Here is a 20,499-nt window from a genome sequence, read left to right on the forward strand (position 1 = left end):
GGTGTCATACTGATGTTATTCACAATGTTTCCCAGAGTCCTAAGAGAACTGCGCAAGAGAGCGGGGTAAAATTCGGTGAAAATTGGAAACATGCTATTTGTAATCTGAGGCGAAACATTCATGTTCCTGGTTCAACTAGGAGCATTCCAAATATTTACTGAACCCTTTTTTTATGATTTATTTATTTATTTATTTTGCGTGCGTAATACAAGGTTCGCAGTTTGTTTACCTGATGTCCTCTGTGAACTGAACGAGGCACCTTGTTTATGCTTGGTGAAAGTAAGAGCCAAGTTGTGGCTAACGCGTGAGAAAGTTCAAAACAGTGTCAGCTTTGCAATAAATTACGTGCGTGCACGCACGCAAACGGCCAGTCCTTAGCATCATGAGTTTGTTTTACGAGCGGCGAAGACCTGTTGCCCTGGCGAAACCCGTTGGCGAAACTCGTTGGCGAAACCCGGCGAAACACGTTGGCGAAACCCGTTGGCGAAACACGTTGGCGAAACACGTTGGCGAAACACGTTGGCGAAACACGTTGGCGAAACACGTTGGCGGAACACGTTGGCGAAACACGTTGGCGAAACACGTTGGCGAAACACGTTGGCGAAACCCGGCGAAACCCGTTGCCCTGGCAGAACTGCAAATGTCATCGAGATCAAATTTATCGAAAAGTGGGGGAACGTTACGACAAATGTGTGAGCGAAGGTAAACGGGCGTGGAATAAATACAGCCGTTGTAAAAAAAAGTCCTTTAGCAAGTGCTCGAAAGTGTTCCAAGGCCATTTCACACTGTTTACCAGTGTTTCGTGAGAATGCTACGTTAGAACAAGTTTATATTTCACTAAAACAAGGAGCTCGTTACCTGTTATGCGTACGCAACGTTGAAAGCGTAATATAATTACGGCCCTAGCAGTATGTTATGTATGAAAGTGATCCGGAGCGTTGTCGATGTGTTTTATGAACAACGCCAAATTTAACTCGACGCCACGGGAGAACTATGAAAGCCAGGGACATCAAACTTATTTAAAATTGGAGGAACATAGTGGCCAACGTTTCTACCAAGTGAATTGCATGAGGATTAGTTACTGACTATGCAAAAGATTCCTGAAGTGCTCGAGGTTGTTATATGCGGTCAAGGTTTCAAACGGGCTAGTCATATGCGGGCAATGCTTAAAGTATGCGGTTTAATTACAGGAAATTGAAATTCTTATTGGAACTTGTCGAAAGAAACAGCTTCGCTGTAAATTGGGTTGCGATTTTGTATAGTCGCACAAGTCTTCTTTGTATTTTTGTAGGAAACTATGTTCCTTTATTAACATTATCGAAGCTCATCTTCAGGTGCGTTGTGTGCGACACACATAAAATACGTTGTATTAGAACGCTGTAAATCGTAGTCTGGATAAAACGCCACTGAAAAGTACAGCAATGACTCCAGGAAAACCAGAGCATATGTTGGTGAAGGTTACGGAAAGAATTGGCTGAACTGTCAAAACTGGTCAACAACAGGAAAGCAAAACGCTACTGGAAATTATAAAATTGGGAAGTTTGAGGAAGCAGTAAATGAAGGAAAGAACAGGGGAAGCCTAAAATAAGCAAGAAGGTGATTTGCCTTTGGCAGGAACACATATTTGGGGTCAGAGATAACAACGGCAACGACATAAGCAACTGCGACGATATAATAATGATATCAGAGGAATTATATACTAAACTGCACAGTATACTGAGAACAACCACGAAACAATGCTTGCACGTAGTTGGAAAAAAGTGACAGTTCGTGTGTGTATAACCAAGGGTCGATTTAGAATGGTTTTGTAAAATATGTTCAAGTAAAAAAGTACAAGAATCGAGAAGGATGAAATAACAGTGAACGTGATAAAAGACGGCGGGATATTGGGCTCGAAATGTAGGTGACCATGTAGTTTGCTGCGTCTCACGTCATCAAATGCGCCAGAAACTTGGAAAAATGTTAATTTAATATTAATCTGTAAGAACGGAAACGCGAGAAATCGAAGAATTATAGGCCCATTAGCTTGCTTTTGGTTTTATGCAATATATTCACCAATGTAATCTCTAAAGGAACCATGGTAATGGTTCGCTTTAATCGACCAAGGAAACAAGGTAGCTTCAGAAATAATAGTCAACAGTTTATAAGACGTACGTCACTAGACAGGTAATTAAATGTCTTCGGAATACAACCAATCTCTATATATGGCCTTCACTTATATAGTAAAGAAGGGTTTCATAAAGTAGAGAAACCACATTCATGGAAGCGTTGCCTATTCATTGGGATATACGTTAATATTTTGGTAAATATCCGGGGAGATTACACATCTGCCACAGCTTTTAGAAAGTGAAAAAATATCAAAAAGATTGTTAGGCACGAATACACAATTGCTCCAGTTCTAAAGATTGCATGCTTTTAAGAACTACTCAAAACATTTCAACTGGAGCGGATTACTTCGTCTGAGGATCAACGGAGAATATATCTCAGCAACCAGCGGCTTCCAGATTACATTGTCTGGTTCAGCAACGCTGGAGATGACTTGCAACAAATGAATAAAAGTCTTCACCGGAAATCTGTAAGGGTAGGTTTCAAAAGATTGCGGTGATGTAATAGCCTGGCAAGGGAACAAGGATGGCAGTGAGCGTCTTTAATCTTCCGTGCAAGAGTACACTTATGGAAGTCGCAAGAAAACCCTGAAACCTGGACTCCCAAGTCTTGACCGTCCACGTTCGTATATCTAATTGAAAATAAAAACATACAATCAGTGGATTCTCCCAATACTGATGCAAGGCGCTGCAAAGCGGAAAATAAAAAAGTAGATAGAATCATAGGCATGATTTTAGGAGATTGGAATACGGTAATCGGAATTATATAGAGAGCAAACTGGCGTTATAGCTGATATTCTAGTTGATGTTAAGAGGAAGAAATGGAATGTCAACAGGCCGTGAAATGGCGGAGGGTGACTAAGCAGGTTGATTCTGTTGGTAACGGATTGGGTTACAAGAGAAGAAACAGGCAGTCGATGACAGCACAGGATTAGATGGTGCGATCAAATAAGGAAATCTGTAATGATAGTACGATGCAGACAGCTAATGCAAGACAGGATTGATTAAAGATCTTAAGGAAAGAATACTTTCATGCTGTCGACATATCAGAAGCCGAGGACCACGACGTCGCACTAGGATAATGACTCTCATTTACCGTCTAATTTTTACGAATCGGCGGCTCTCATAACATAACAAGCAAAAATGAACACGTATTATATACGCTATAAATAAGAGTTACTTATTGCTCCTGTGTTGCTTTTTTTTCTTTTTCTCTGACTCAAATTTACCCCGCTTGTATTCGGGTGCTACTGCAAGCTGGGTTTTATGGCGCCTAGAAAACGTAATTGTTTGCGAAATATAGTCAGTTACAGCATCAAGACATATATTTAAAATCTTGGCAGAAGCGACAATGAATATACTGTCACATCGAAAAATGATATCTTCAGTGCACACCTCTGATTAAAAAAAAAAAAAACCTCTTCTGGGCTGAAACACCAGGCGTGTAACAATATTCCTGGAAAACATAGTTCCTTCTGCCACCTAGCTGCTGATATTTCATTGTTTAAAGACACGAATTTCTCGGCCCAGGCTTCTCGCAATTTCAATCCCCCTCTGTAAAAGTGCATTTTCTATAATGCTACCAGCCCAAGAAGCGCGAGTATCACAGAATTGTCTAGCTTCCATACTGCAGTACCTTTCGTGGCGGAAAGCATTTTTCGGAAGGCAAATTTGCTGAGTATGCTATAGGATTTCTTCGTTGGAAGCAGTCTTTTTCTCCTGCGAATGTAAAAGAAAACGTTAACACATGTTACTGAGAAGATTCTACGAAACAGATTGCTCTTGTTTTTTTTTCCGCACTTTTTCGGTTGCCTTTTGTTTTATCATGGGAGTTTTGAATATTCTTTTCCCACTTAAATTTTATGACGAATTTATTTTTACAGTGCTTCCTACTTGCGACGTCAAACCTGTGGCAACAGTGAAGTACACGATGAACGCAGCAATAAAAAATAAAGCAGCAGCCAGTTAAGCAAGGCTGTATTCTGATAGTACAGGCACAGATAAATGTAGATGATATATTAAAATATATTGCGCACACACTCTGTAGTCCAAGGAAATTTAATGGAATAAGCTAAGCAAGACATGTAAAACACAAAAAATACGATACATTCTTGTGAGCATATTAATGAATTTTTCAGAATGTGCTGAGGCGATTCATGCTACTATCGGGTGAGTGAACGGTGAGATATATGAGAGAGAGAGAGAGAGAGAGAGAGAGAGAGAGAGAAAGAGAAAATATTTATTCAAATAAAGAGACACCGCCGCTTCGGACTTTCCACGAATGTGGGCAATAAAGCTTTCTAACCGGTAATTGTTCTCGGAAAAAATGTATGCTCACATGCACGTTAATATAGCACGAGTATTCAATGATTCTTTAGAATAGAGCTATCGTGTGATTTATCAATTAACAAAATATGAGTGACTATATGTCTATATGCAAGAGTCTTAAGGCACATAGCACATACGACATATACCGTCTAAATGAAGTGATTATGGAAAAGGTTCCAGGGCCATGCAATATTATAAATCGCTGTGCACGCATCATATCATTGTTGATTAATTATTATATTTCTTCAGTGTTTTAAAGGTGCATAAACGAGTTTTATTTGAGGAACGGGCAAGCGTGCAAAAAATAAAGTGGCCTCAACTTTGAGAGAAAATCAGAGTTGGAGGAACGCTGCAATCTGCAGTTATTCTTTTTTATTTTTTAGCGTTGTTTATAGCAGTCCGGCGTTACTGCTACTTCATTTGAAGCTTTTTGAAGCGTTATTCTTCAATAGCCAATACTTATACTTTGCTAACACCTTATGCTGAGTTCCTTTTCTTTTTTTGAGTTCGGCAGACATTAAGCGCGGGAAATCGGGCTTCATCGTTTTGTTACGTTTCGTTACGCCACCGCGTGCGTCAAACTGTGTTCATCTATGCATCGTTTAATAATAATATTTGGGGTTTTACGTGCCAAAACCACTTTCTGATTATGAGGCACGCCGTAGTGGAGGACTCCGGAAATTTTGACCACCTGGGGTTCTTTAACGTGCACCTAAATCTAAGCACACGGGTGTTTTCGCATTTCGCCCCCATCGAAATGCGGCCGCCGTGGCCGGGATTCGATCCCGCGACCTCGTGCTCAGCAGCCCAACACCATAGCCACTGAGCAACCACGGCGGGTATATGCATCGTTTAATCAGTATAGGTTACGGATGCTACGTGCAGCATTCGAATGTGACACTAGCGCCGTTTACGTCAAGAAGCAATACATTTGCTGAATAGTTTCACGACGTACCTGCTTTATTTTTTTTTTCCCCTTTCACCGTTTTTTGCATGGGTACTTTTGCCGCCGCTTGTTTTTGTTTGTTTGTTTTTACCAATATTTCCCTACTTCTTCAAAAAAATTATTATTTTGGTCACTACCATTGGTTTATATAGTATAACGTATACGCAATTGTGTTTTCGACGACTCTGTTATACAATGCGCTTCTCCTGTGTTCTTCCTGATATTGGTTCATTATGCTGACGGGCTATTTCATTTTTTATGTAACGTAATTATTTTTCTCCTAACTTCAAACCGAGGGTCCCGTTTTCAGTATTGCTAATGAAAGGACTCATCTGTGCAAATATACTTTCTAATTTTGTTTTGCCACATCTCTCTATACATCTTTAGATATCAAAAAAATAAAAATAAAAGAGGACGTCGCAGTAGCAATCTCCCAGAATAGATTTTACCACTTGAGATTCTTCAGAGAAAGCAAAAAAAGTTCACTAACCCGCACCCTATCAGAATACTGCAGCCTCCGCGATCGGTAGCCGAACCCAAGACCTCGCGCTCAGCTGCAGAACGCCACGGCCACTGATCCACCGCAGCAAAGCGCGAGACGCGAACATGGGACATCAAAAATGGGTTGTGGAACTTACTATCCATGATAAACCACGCACAGACTTCGAGTTGGTGTGTCCGTATCTCGACAGCTGCGGGCACTTTGTTCCTATAGTGGCCTTTGCGCTCGGACACAGTCGCACTCATCTCGCTATAACTCCTAGAAATTTGACGCAGGCGTTTATGATGAAGTAAGTGTGTCGACAGGAAACCCCTGTCTGTTCGGTACAAATATACACGGATTGCTACCGAAGTATTGAGGTAGATGGGCTTCTCTTGGTAGGTTGAGGCTACTTCAGTTATTTGTACGTTATCTTGGTGTGCCGTTCTCGGCCCATGGCCGCGAACGGCCATGAACTGCCAGTACAGGCCTGCTGTGTAGTGCATAGATACTAATTCATTCCTTCCCTCATTATCATCCATCCTTAAACTTTCATTTTCTTTTCCTTCTTTTTTTTCCAGTGCAGAGTAGCTTTTTATAGTGCATCTGCTCAGACCGAACACTCTGTCCTTCCTCTAAATAAAATGTCTCTTCCTCTGGACTTCGTGCGCACCTTAAGGTATGTGCGCAACTGATGCTCCCGTTCTCTTTTTTTTTACTCTTTTATCCCCTCCCCTTCAGTCCAGGGTAGCAAACCGAACGTGCGTCTGGTTAACCTCCCCGCCTTTCCTTGCATCTCGCCCTCACAAAGCCATTCGTGCGCTACTGCAGCTTTTCAGGAGCGCAAGCCTCACGAACGATTTTAGTCCTGCTGTGCGTCCTACACATTGACCGTGTGGAGCGCTCACTCTCTCCCACTTTTCCTTTTTCTATTCTCCCTTTTCCTTACTCCCAGTGTAGGGCAGCAGACAAAACTCTCCTCTGGAATGGACCTCTCTGCCTTTCCTCTCCATACTCTCTCTCTCTTTCTCAGCATAACTTGTAGTTGGCGGCACTGCCTTTCTCTCACGGAAGGGTTACGGAATTGTTACGGAATGGATTCCAAGGGAAGGGAAGCGTAGCAGAGGGCGGCAGAAAGTTAGGTGGGCGGATGAGATTAAGAAGTTTGCAGGCATGTACAATTAGTACATGACCGGGGTTGTTGGAGAAGTATGGGAGAGGCCTTTGCCCTGCAGTGGGCGTAACCAGGCTGATGCTGATGATGCTGATGATGCTGCTGCTGCTGCTGATGATGATGTTGATGATTATGATTATGATGATGATGATGCTGCTGCTGCTGCTGCTGCTGCTGCTGCTGCTGATGATGATGATGATGATATATATACACGTGCATGCGCGAGCCCGCCCTCGCCCCATCGCCGCAACCGACGCCTCCTCCTCTCTCTCGTTCCAGTGCCCAAGCACGAGTACGGCGGCTTCGGCGCGGGCGGCGCCGGCGGTCCGTGCGGTCCCAACGGCACGGGCCGCACAAACTTCACCACCAAGCAGCTGACGGAGCTGGAGAAGGAGTTCCACTTCAACAAGTACCTGACGCGCGCGCGGCGCATCGAGATCGCCACGGCGCTGCAGCTGAACGAGACGCAGGTGAAGATCTGGTTCCAGAACCGCCGCATGAAGCAGAAGAAGCGCATGAAGGAGGGCCTCATCCCCGCCGAGTCCTCACCGCCGGACGGGGCCGCGTCGGCCGGCACGCTATCGCCGGGAAAGCTGTCGCCGCCGTCGCCCCAGCAGAAGGACAGCCAGTGAGCCCCACAGCGTGCGGCCAAAGCTGCCTGCATGCGGCGAAACAAAGACATGGGCCAGTGTCTAAGACCCTTCTTCCACGAGCTGTGTCAGCCCACGGCCGCCACGCGTTAAAACCCACCCCCTTGAACCCGGGGCGCACCACCACCGCCGCCGCCGATTCTCGCTCTGTCTCTCTCTCATATTGGCGGCCGTTCGACCGGGCTGACCATTTCCTCGCGCGTGGCCTGCTTCGTGTGTGTGTATCTCGAGTATACAACACAAGTGCCGCGCAAGTGCAACGTGGGTGCGGTGCAGGCGCATCGCTCCTGTGCAGCCCTGGTGTAGAGCTCGAAAGAATTATAGGCCTGCTGCTCTGGTGCTGCCCTCGTGCAGCTACGGAGCTGCGCCTGTGCTGCCGCTGCTCTTCCACTTCCGGCGTGGCGAATACGAGTCAAACCGAAAAAGCGAAGAAAGGTCCAAACTAAATGGGAAAAATTCATAAAATATCGGCCAAACATTAAAAACGCCGGCACTTCAGCTTCATGCTCGAAGCGTTTAACTCGCAAAAAAAAAAAGAACAACCACTGATCGCTTATTTGATTTTCTGTAGAATTATTTAGCAGAGATGGTGACATTTGTTTCGAAATCCCACGCAGAAGTTGAAGTTAGCAGAGATACGTCACTTGCGATGGGTGAAGTCTGCACGACTAGCTTCCTCTTCTCTCTTTCTTTCTCTTTCCTTCACTGCCATTGTACTAGTTCCACGGTGCGGCCACTCATGTAGCGCATTGAAAGCTGCACGATCCGTGTACGTTTAATAAGTCAACCGTTGCGTGTTACAGGATAGTTGTTCAGGCGCTTTAAAGATAGCCCATTTTCACGTCGTGATCTCAATGGCTCCTATATCCGCTATCCCGTCGAGCACATGCGAAATATTCGAATGCATGCGCTTAACACATCTAACTCGAGTTACCTAACCGTCACAAGTTTCGACCAAAAACGAAGAAACCGTTTATTCATGCTTCAAGGAAAGACCGCAGCCCATTGAATAAGACAACATTAAATCAACGCGGTTTTTGTAACGTCGTGGCATTTTTTCACGCTACAGTAATACTCTGTGTGACTTTTCGAATGATCTATCTGTCTCAACTTTTGAACTATCCATCCGTCTCGAGCTCTGGTGCGCGTGGTAGGCCTCAGTGGCGCCATTAGAAACTCGATTGACGCCTAGCAAAGAAAGGGGGCCAACGAGGGCGCACCGGGTGAAACCTTCGGTGTCAGAAGTATAAGCAAGTAGCGAAGCAAAACGGAGAAAGCATGGGAACAGTTGGCCCGCCGTGCTGGGGGCGCCACGGCCCCATAGAAACGCGCCACGCCTGGCTTTCTTTTCTGTCGTTTTCTTCGTTTCGTCGCAGGACCAGTTTGATTCTCGAAAGCCCCGCATCCAATCGCTCTTGACAGCCGTCGCTTGTGGGTGAATCGCGTGGGTCGAAGAGCGAGGCGGGAGCCGAAGACGCGACGAGAGGCCGCTTTCCAACGCGCCTGCGCGAGGATGTTGTAGGAAGTCTGAAACATAAGTGAGGAAAATAGTGCGTGAAAAAAAAAAGGAAGAAAGACCTTGTCTCAGGGACGTTTATGCCCTCTTGACACAGTCCGATTCGATGCTGGCTTGTAGGAAAACTAGCTCTGCTTTTTTCGAGCGGATGGCAGGGCTTGAGAGGCGTTCGTATTGCATGCTGAGATCCTTCAACATCGTACGCAAGAGCGTTCGAGTGGTCGTGCTTCATGATGATATCGAACGGGCACCAGAAAATAAGCAGAGTGTTTCTGCGCACATTATGTGCGTATATTTCACTACGCGCAAATGAGCAGAAAGAAACAACCTTGCAAAATAATTTAGGACTCGGGCATGTGGATGACGTGAATGCGCCATGGTTCTTTCGAAAAAGAAAAATCACCTGTTAGTTCGTCTTTTATTCAAAGATTTGTTGCACACTCTTTAAATTTCGAAGAAAAACGGTCTTGCGCTTCTACTACTTTTTTTTCTTCTTCCTCTTTTTTTTCTTCTTTTTTTCTGGTGAAAGTCACAGCCACATTTCCGAATGGTCGGGCATGGGACTGTTCGAGCCAGAAGAACTGAAAGCTTTCTGCCTCTCCACTTAGCAGCCGCCCCAGAGTCTTGAAGTTTCTTGATATTGGTTTACGCATGTTCGAACCTGATTAACAGAGGTCAGCATTGCTATTGCATAGATGTATAAGAATTCGGTTCTGGGGTTTCAAGTTCCAGAAACCACTATCTGGTTATGAGGCACGCCGTAGTGACTGACTCCGGATCAATTTTGGCTTCTTCACGTGCACGCGAAGCCTCGTACACGAACGTTTTTTGCATTCCGTCCCCTTCGGAATGCGGACGTCGCGGTCGGTATCAAATCCGCGACCTAGTGCTCAGTAGCGCAACGTCTTGCCGACTGAGTTACCGCGGTATAAATATCTGGAAAGAGAGAGAGAATGTTGGTGGGAGAAGGCACTAGCGTGGTGGTGCGCCCATCCGCGAAGGCCGTCTGCACAGCGTCCTAACAGCAGCAGCTAGCGCGCCTTCAAGGGAATACAACACAAGAAGGCATACAAGCCCGAAGACAGAGACGCTCACCCGAGCGACCACATTTTTTTTTCTTCGCTCATCAAAGTGCAATGTCCCTTCTCCGTCGCACTCAGCTCGAAGGGGAAGATGATTACAAACTGCCCGCTGCACTCTGCCCTTTTCCCCTCACCCCTCGTGCATCCCCACCCCCTCACCCCACCAACCTCAACGGACAGTGAGTGAACAGCCGGCGACGGGACACCGACAGAGGACGCGACGAACGGCGAACTGCTTGTCCCCAGTGTGTCAGTGTGTCCGAGGGACCTCCGACGACAAAAAATAGAGAGAGCGCGCGCACACGCGCATGGACTCTCCCAGTGATGAAAAATAAGCGTGTGCGCATACTGTGATCCATTCGAACATTCTTACCTTTTTTTTTTTGTTTTTCCTGGCACGCATGCAATTCTGGCTGCGTCTTTCTTTCTCTGATGCCACTTGTATGTGTGTGTGTTTCTTCTGATGTTTTCTGCTGATTGTCTTTCTCTGCCGGGACCATCTTGTTCTTTATTTTTATTTTTTTTCGTTATCTCGCTGCATATGGCCCGGCCGCCGTTATTCAGGAAGTGAAGTGCTGCTCTATTATTTTCTCCGTCCCCGGGACGACGAACCCTTGTACATTGCGTCATTTTTTTTCTCTTTTTTTCTTGTGACATACCGTTGCTGTTACTGTTTTATTTTGGCTCTCTGGCTACCCTATTTTTCTCGTGCACATCGGGGGCAGAACCAGTGTCTTCTATACAGTGTCTATGCTATACTATACAACGTGGCGACGTTTCGGCGTCGTCGTTTCGAACAGGGTATCTACATTCAACGCGCGAAGGTCGCCCGCGAGGTATTCGCGGATATGAACACGCAACACACGTGGGCAGTATTCGTGGCGTGAGTTCTTGCCGGCTCTCGGACTTTTCTCGGGGCCGTGACATCTTGTCCGATCACAAGCGACTCATTTATTCCAGATAGAGTGACATGGGCGACCGAGTGCTATACTGTTGTAAGTCACAAACCATATACTTATACTGGCGACACCTGGCGGTGACGCGTGCAACGGCGGCAGTTCTCCTCGTGCAATTGTTTCGGAGTGCTAGATCTTTCGTCAGCTGATTCTGATTGCAAAAGAAAAATGGCATCGTTCTTTCCTTCGTTTTAGTTTAATAAACACGTAGAAAATACCAAGCAGCTAAAACGTGCCCTTATTGCAAGCGAAACTGAGGAGTCCGTGCTCGCCTCCGATATCGTTCTTGCGCATGGAGTGGATGTAGATGGAGTGGATGTAGATTGGCTATTTGGATGATCGATTGAAACGGCTGTGCTCATACATTCTCATATAAAACGCTGGAGTTTACGTGTGCCTCAACTCCTTCCTTTGGCTGATCGTTGAGCACGCAGCTTCAGCACAGGCACTTCTGCACGCAGGAGTTGGGGTTTGGTAATAAATGTGTTGCACTTGTCGCAAACAAAACGCGAAGGACCAGGCTGTAGTTGTACGCGCAACGCTTCGTCATCTGTTCTCTCTTCGAACATCCGCTGTAACAAGCGGCCATGTGACAGTTGATCCACGCTTGATTATATTTATTAGATTTTTAGCTGACTTAGAAGCGTTTTAAGCTGCATTAAATGCGAATCTTATATTTTCAGAGGTACTTTATGCTATATCCACACGACTGAGTTTGCGATTGGTGCATGAGGTCAGTTGAACGCAAACGCTAACCTTAAAACAGGGTGTCGCTACTTCGATAGGAATGGACACAGCTTGGCATTTCCGATTGTAATGTGCGAGGATCAGGGTGAAAATATTGGCCTTTCTGAGGGAATGACGTAAATGGTCACGGTAGTTCACTGACAACCACCCTACGCCGTCGTCACTATAGAGTCGCGAAGGCTTTAGCCATCAATAAGAAAAAAAAAATAAGAAAGCTTGGGGCTTGTACCGGGGAACCTTGTATTGCTCGCTCGATTAGCGTGCTTATACAGTACAGTTCTTGTTCTCTGGTGCAGAAATGAGTGCAGTGACTGCGTCTTACTTAATTGCATAGATGTCTTATGAATGACAAAGTTTATGAGGCTTGTTGTTGAGACCTGCCTTATCTGCATTACGTGGACTATCTGAGCAGATAGTTAACCATTGGCAGGGAGCCGAGAGCTTTGTTTTGACGTCACTGCAACGTAAGTCTTCGAACATGCACTTATCCTCGGCTGTCCGAATTCTAAGTTCCAGCATGCAACGATTTCCTCGTCGCTGCAAAACAATGATCGATGTAACATAGAAATTAACGATGTTCTAATACAGATACGGAGGGTTCCAGTATAGTTAGAGCGAGTTACATTCTGGCCATTGTCCACTTCTGTCAAGTTGCTGAATTGCTTCATCCAGCATTTTCTTATCGCCTTCAAAGTGGGTCATTCTCCACGATTGGTTCAATGGAGAAAGCCTCTCGAAATTAGTTTGCACGACAGCAACCTTGGTCTATACGAAGTGCCGCGCTCCTACAGATGACGTTTCGCTTTTCAGGGCTCCCATTCTGCCTTTACTAAACCAGCAGGGGCGCCGCAAATTGTCACTTATCGATTGCACCGCAGGTATACAGTGACTAGAATCTGTACTCGGCACAGTGTGACAGTTGCTCAAAAGAAAATAGCGTTTCCAAACCTCTTACACGGCAGGCACCTTCCTCACTTTTGGAGCCGAGAATACGGGCCAACAAAACAACATAGGCTACATGCAAAAAGAATAGCTAACGTGCAAACGCTGATAAAAGTGAGTGATATACCTTCGGTCGAGACAGCGCAGCAAAATTTCGACAGTCCTCCGACGGCCGCTTCTCCCGTAATTTGCTTCCTAATGACACCAATGTACCAACTGGAGAGTCATTGGGCACGTATTGTAAGAGTTGTCACGTCAACGCTCTCAAGTGCATTCGGGATGACAGATGCTTTCAGAGCCTGAGCACGCCCTGCCTCCTTAACAATACACGCCCCGAACGTGCGTAATGTCAATAAATTCGCCCGGTCCGACACACGCCTGTATGACGAGTCGTCGCTTTTCTTTGAGAACGCACATTGACAGACGTCGTTCCCGAGTTTGCTTTTAACTGCTCAGTGTAAATAAGAGGCCGTTCAACGCGATCGCCCGAATCGCGCGGGCAGAAGCCTCCGATCGCGCGCTTGCGCGCATCGGAAAGAGAGAACTTCGACAGTAGCGCACGACGCATGCGCAAAGCGCTGGATGTACAGGGAAACGCGACAAAACCAATCGGAGAAATCAGGGTCGTGGAGCATCGCAGAGACCGTTCTCTTTTACTCTCTCTCGCGCTCTTCTAGATGCTCCACGTTAGATATATAAATAAAGCAGTCTATAAATAAATATATATTATATATATATATACATACGATTCCCCGAATTATGTACAGGTTTTAAAGACGTCTTATGTACAGTTTCTACACGCATTCTACTGCAAGCCTCGGGAGACTCCGGAGAGGCTGAACACGCCGTGCACGTTTGCGTTGTTGGTGCTTACGTTTCTTCGCCTCGACTTTGCCAACACGCGGCATCAGCTTCGGCCGAGGCTCCACAATCGAACAGGGTATCCAAATATAGGCCTTATGTCCTTACCGCGACGTAAACTGGCTTCGCGACATTTTAGGAGGGAAGTGGTAAAAGAATGTCGGCGCCTGAGCTTGGATAGCTTATTTCTGGGTTTTGCATCACATCGCCTTAGAGAAAGAGAAAGAAAAATGGAGCTAGCGCCGGGATGTTTCAGATGTTGTAGGTCTTAGAAGCTCTGTGGTTCACGCTTGTGCTGTCAGAAGGCACGATGTGGAAAAAAAAATACAGAAAATTGGTGCCGATGGTGGCATTGTTGTTCCGCGTAAAATCTGTCTATCTCTACACTTTACTCTTTCGGCTTTTTTTTTTTCAATGTAAAGTTGTTTTCTGCTCACCACCTGTCCCGTGCACTTTCTCGTTTTAACTTATTGTGTTTTGCGAGGAGGCGTTTGCGTTTCTGTAAACGATGACTGAATAAAAAAAAAAGTAAGTCAGAACGTGAAATGTCTCGTCTGTACACTGTGCACGTGCGGCGACAGTGACTGCGTATGTAGACATGTGTCGCTGATGTCTGCACTTGCGGATCTGTTTCCTCTCCGCGTGTGCGGAGCAAACAGATGCTGTCCACTAAACGGGTGTCCACAGTTCCACGTACTTATCGATGCGCATAAGCATGCAGTGCAGACTCGTTGTGATATCTTTACAAATGCAAATTCCACGTTTGTGTCTGCATAGCAAACGCGCATAAGCTGGACGCAGAAATTCGACAGAGACGTTAGAGACGAACACTACGTACTGGCTATTAGCTACTTATATTACATCCTGCTCGCCCTTCGTAAACTGCAAGGGTGTGAAATCAACAGCACCTTGTCTCCCTATTCTGAGTGTAGTTTACGAACCGTTTGACTTAGCCATGTGGCAGCAGTACCCGAAGCATACAATATGGTAGTAATCTGAGCGATGGTTTTACATTTTTGTTCACGTTGCATGGAAATCTGCAGGGTATAGCAGGCCTCGCCTAAGAAGAAGAAGAAGTTTGGTTCGACACAGTCGCACTGCTGTCTCGCTCCCGAGTTTTTTTGACTTTTTTCGAGGTTTTGCCAAATAGATTTGTCGAAGACGTCGGACGACTCGCCAAGGTACCTTCCCTACCGGAGGCCGGGGGGACCTTTGCCTCCCGCCGCTTCGATAGGAGCCTGCAGAAGAGCCCGATCTGGTAGCGGTGAGAGCTCCGTCATGACTACGCCTGACCAGACACCGGGCCAGAGGCCACCGACTGAGCCTGAGAGCAACCGTGGCTGTAAGCGATACAAGACTTCAGAAACAGACGACGAGTCTACGCTTATTGACGATTGTGACATAGCTGACATCACAGATCTGGACGATGACGGCTTCAGGCTTGTGCGTCACCGCAAGAAGAGGACCGTCGGAATCCCAGTGATTATTACCCCTGCCACAGAAGGAGCCGACCTGAAGAAAGTAAATCCAATTGTTCTGTCTACGGAAATTGAAAAAATTCTTGGCACATCGCCAGTTAGGAGCCGTTTTACAGCTCAAGGAGCCCTGCTTCTAGATGTACAGACAGAAGAGCATGTGAATTCCCTTCTCAGCTGCAAGTCAATCTCAGGGACTGCAATATCAGCACGAGTGCCCAATTCGTACATGCAAAACACGTGCATTATTAGAGGAGTACCGAAGTGGTACACTGACGAGGAACTGCTGCTATACCTAAAACCACAAGGTGTTCACCATGCAAGGAGAGTCACACGACGCGTCCAAATTTCTGAAACCGATTGGGAGTCCAGGCGAACCAGCTCCGTGGTCCTTACGTTCGCTCCAAATACAGACCGTCCAGAGAAGATCAACTTGGGCTTCACAAGACACGAGACCATTGACTACGTTGAGACACCACCTCGGTGCTTCAAGTGCCAGCGCTATGGACATGTGGCCAAGTACTGCCGTGGTGAGCAGCGGTGTAAGAGATGTGGAGGACCGCACGATTTCAAAACATGCGCGTGCAGCGAGAACTTTCTATGTGCAAACTGCAGTGGGGATCACCCAGCTAGTTATAGCAAGTGTCCTACGCGTGCAGCGGCAATAAAGCGTAAGAAAACGTTTATCTTGGGGCCAACAGGAAACGCTGAGAAAAATGCGACGAAGAAAAAGACAGAAAGTCACAGAGAGTCGGACGAAATCAAATGGAGCTCAAAGAGTGAAACTGATTTTCCAAGCCTGAAGCCTTCTCCAGGAATCCAGGACACAGTGGTGCCATCGCGCAGCGGACCGGCTAAAGCAGTCAAATCAGTGAACAGAGGCCCCGTAGAAGACAAGACTGCTGAACAACCCGAGCAGCGAAGTTATGTGTCTGCACTGCAGCGACCCGAATCGCGTTGCGATGGAAAAAATCAACAGGAGGACTGTCAGCAGGTGCTACGTGCTCTCTTCAAGGCCTTGCGATCACACATAGAGAAAATGCCGGCGAGCTCGATGAAGGAAATGCTCGAAGTAGTACTGGCTCTCGAGTCAGTGATTGTAAGCTCTGCCTCTTCTTAAAGCACCGAGCAATATGGATGCGGTCAGGACACAATGTTCACCATCCCGTCCACAAGTGCCACTTATTATGCAATGGAACTGTGCGGGTCTTGCGTGCCACTTACCTGAACTGTCGCTTTTCTTACGCAACATGCCTGTGCCAATATTGGCCCTGTCCGAGGCTGGTCTTCCAAGTTCCAGATCAATTGCTGGTTATGTCGCACATGGAAACCAAAGTATTCCGACATTTCCGAACGGAAGCGCCATGCTATATGTGAGACGGGAAATACCACATTACGTTCTACCTGTTCAAGACCTTTGCAGCAGTGCATTGGAAGTCACTGCTGTACAAGTGCGGCTGGGAAACCGAAGTCTCAGCGTGGCCTCCGTATATGTGAGCTCTCGTCAGAAGGTCCCGATGGGAGAAATTATAAGAGACCTCTGCAGCCGCTGCCCAGCTCCGAGGATTATATGTGGGGACTTTAACGCGCACCATACTCTCTGGGGCGACAAGACGACTGATGCACGTGGAAAGCAAATTGTTAGAGCTTTAAACACCGAGGGACTCTGCGTGGCAAATGACAAACAGCCGACGTTTTTTCGACCACCGGCCTCTTACAGTGTCATTGACTTGACGTTACATTCAACGGACATCCTCGCATCGTCAGCGACTAGCAAAGATAGAATGGGCAGTGATCATTTTCCTGTCTTCGTCAACATTGCTGGATATAGAACCAACGGCCGCAGATCCTGTCCTGTGACGCATTGGGATACGTACAGGGACGGCCTAAGCGAATCATCTGGAGACCTGTTCGCGGACATGCTACGTAGCAAGAGATTGGCTACCGCTGAGCTGAAGCTACCCGACCACTTCCCCGCTCCGGATCTAAAGCTCAAAAATCTATGCGCTGCCCGTAGAAGAGCGGAACGGAGGCTGATGAGGACGAAGGGTGACCCACCAATGAAGACTATATACAACAGGATTAACGCAGTGATTCGGCGGTATACAAGGAAACTAAGAAGAGATCAATGGGCATCATTTTGTGCAAGCCTATCGGTCTTCACACCAGTTCCAAGGATATGGTGGGTCGTTAATAACCTTGCTGGAAACTTTCGACCACACAAGCCATTTGAAGCCCTAGCATTGAAGTTAGGCAAGACACTCACTTGTCTTGCGAATGCGTTCGCTGAAATATACTCTTCTGGCAGGTCAGCCAGCACAACCGACCCGCCTCCGCCACTATCCTCGTCCCTAATGGATGCTCCTTTTACACTCAGAGAGCTGGAACTAGCCATGAGCAGCCTCCGACGTCGCTGTGCGGTGGGACCTGACCTTATCAGTAATCAGATGCTGACTAACCTACCGGTTGAGAGGCGGCGTGATTTGCTGGCATTTTTCAACCAAGTCTGGGCCAGTGGGGCTATCCCACATTTATGGAAGGTAGCATGGGTGGTACCGGTTCTGAAGCCTGGAAAGAATCCTGCAGCTCTGGACTCATACAGACCGGTATCACTGACCTCGTGTGCAGCGAAGCTAATGGAGAAGATGGCATGCACAAGACTCACTTGGTATGTCGAGCAGGGTCGAAAACTACCATCGTGCATGACTGGGTTTCGGCAGCGTCTAAGCGCTCAAGACAATGTGCTGGACCTGCTAAGCCACATAGAACATTACAGTGCGGATGGCCTGTCGACACTTGCTGTTTTTATGGATGTCTCTAAGGCTTACGACTACGTGTCTCGAAGAGCCATCATCAGCCAGTTACAAGTTATAGGCGTCACGGGTCATCTCTTGCACTTCATACATACGTTCCTTAATGATCGTCGCATCAGAGTTCGTCTTGGCGACACTTTGAGCGACGAAATACGTATATTTCGTGGTGTGCCACAGGGGAGTGTTTTATCTCCCTTATTATTTAACATTGCCATGAGTAGCCTCCCAACAGTACTAAACCATCGAACACCAGTGAAGATGTCTATATATGCCGATGATATCTGCATATGGGTCTCCGGCTACCAGCATCGCCGCCTCGCACGAATAGCCCAGGGAGCAGTAAAAGCAATTCAGGGTCACTTGGCAACGCTTGGATTAACACTATCAGCTGAGAAATCATCATTCGTACTATTTCCTGGAGTGAAAAGAAAATCTACACGCTTGGCGCTGACTTTGGACGGATACCAGATTCGACAGGTCACCAACGTCCGATTTCTGGGCGTTACCTTAGACCACAGGCTACTCTGGCGCCGCGGTGTTGACCACGTTGTGGCATCATCGTCACCCAGGCTACATGTGCTCAAGCGAGTCGCTGGCATACGCTGGGGCAACCACCCGACGTCAATGCTACGGCTACATACAGCGTTGGTTACCAGTCGAGTCCTGTATCAGCTACCTCTGATGTCACCCTCAGACAGCCAATACGAGCGCTTAGAAGCCATCCACAGAAAAGGTATCCGACTTTGCCTTGGAGTCCCTCAGCCAGCGTCAAACAAGAAAGTGCTCTACGAAGCTGAGTCACGCCCTCTACGACTTCAGGCTTCCGAGGCTCTGATGATCCAGCTTCTACGATTGAGTGAGTCTACGCCCGGTAGAGCCCTCTTACGACGTATAGGTAACAGACCGCGCTCACATTTTTATGCAGCATTGAACACGCTTCGCGTATTAGGATTGCGCTGCTCGAGACCGAGAGAAAGGACAGAACCACCCTGGACATTCGAGGACATCACATGCAACTTAAGTGTACCACGATTGCAATCAAAGAGCTGCATTCCATCTGCAGAAGCCAAGTCATTAGTCCTGGAACACCTGAACACGACTTACCCGAATCACCTACAAGTATACACAGATGGCTCTGTCAAGGCAGACGAAGACCGCTGTGCAGCTGCATACTACATTCCCTCTCTAAGATATACGTGGTCTGGGCGTCTGGACTGTATAGCCTCGTCGACAGTTGTGGAAGGCGTAGCGATAGCTTCTGCTCTGCTCAAATTAAAGACTTTGCCTCCGCAGAATGTGGTTGTCCTTACGGACTCAAAGGCCGCATTACAACAACTATACCGTGGTTTGCCATCCCTCAAGTTCCCACGCAAATCCCTAGCCATTGTGAAAGACCTCAACAACAAAGGCTTCACAGTAAAGTTTCAGTGGATTCCCTCCCACATTGGTATCTCAGGAAACGAAAAAGCTGATGCGCTTGCATACGCAGCGCTATATCATCCTCCCAAAATCAAGGCTCCAAAGAGTAACCAAGTGCAAAAATCTGAAATTCGACATCACTTTGCGTCGCTTTGGGTTCCACCGCATATGCCCTGCGTAACCAAGAGATTGCACCGAGAGGAAGCCTCACTTCTACATCGTATAAGGACAGGATCTGCTAACACACCGGCCTGGTTATTTAAAACGGGGCGAATAAATTCTCCGAACTGTACGGCATGCAACGAGACAGGAGACATTGAGCACTTTTTGTGGTCCTGCCAGCAATTCCAAGATGCCAGAGACATTCTCCTGAAGAATTTGCAACACAAGGACCTTCCGCATGCGCGCCTGCAACACCTTATATTTCCCGAGGGATCAGTGATAGCCCGCAAAGAAACTTCACGTCTCCTCATCGATTTCTTAAGAGAGACCGGTTTGATCGACATATGGTGAAACGCATCAGCGGTATTGTGCGAGACGCTCGGGCGGAGCAATTGCCGGCCTTGTTCGCCAGGCTAAACCCGCCTGTTGCTACAATTCACCACCACCACCACCACCACCACCGCCTAAGAACAAACTGTCATCCACCTCTCAATTACGATTTGGCACTGAGGTGACATTTCAGGCTTCCTCGAAAAGCAACTCCTTGCAGTTGAAGAAAAGTTGGACCGGGGACCATATTTTGCTTTTCGAGGACACCAAAATGCGTCTCTTTGCAGCATTTTGTCATAATGTCTCTACTTGTAAGAAAAAAAAAGAAATACGAGAGCGGTTGAGGGGCGGTAAAGGTTGGAAGTGGTGGCGTTGTCTACGGCAAGCAGGCAATGCAGCATATAGCGAGCGCCATATATCTTCGTAGTTATACGCATCATATGATAGAAGCCAGTTTTGTAAAGTTGAAAAAACAAGCTTTGAATTATGCTCATGCTCTCAAGCGTAAACAA

General features: G+C 46.9%; 1 protein-coding gene and 1 long non-coding RNA gene across 5 annotated transcripts in view; one reads left to right on the top strand and one right to left on the bottom strand.

The window, feature by feature from the left end:
* The window catches only part of lab (labial), a 197,047-nt gene extending 182,723 nt beyond the window's left edge, over positions 1-14,324 (top strand). For all 3 annotated transcript variants that reach the window (XM_070537021.1, XM_070537024.1, XM_070537023.1), the window contains one exon: positions 7,314-14,324. In XM_070537021.1, the coding sequence (XP_070393122.1) occupies positions 7,314-7,666 (353 nt within the window). In that variant the 3' untranslated portion in view covers positions 7,667-14,324. The remainder of the gene's footprint in view (positions 1-7,313) is intronic.
* The window catches only part of LOC135896423 (uncharacterized), a 657,092-nt gene that overhangs the window by 344,126 nt on the left and 292,467 nt on the right, over positions 1-20,499 (bottom strand). The gene's annotated exons all lie outside the window — the stretch shown is intronic.

The sequence above is a fragment of the Dermacentor albipictus genome, chromosome 4 (assembly GCF_038994185.2).
Source record: "Dermacentor albipictus isolate Rhodes 1998 colony chromosome 4, USDA_Dalb.pri_finalv2, whole genome shotgun sequence".
NCBI lineage: Eukaryota > Metazoa > Arthropoda > Arachnida > Ixodida > Ixodidae > Dermacentor > Dermacentor albipictus.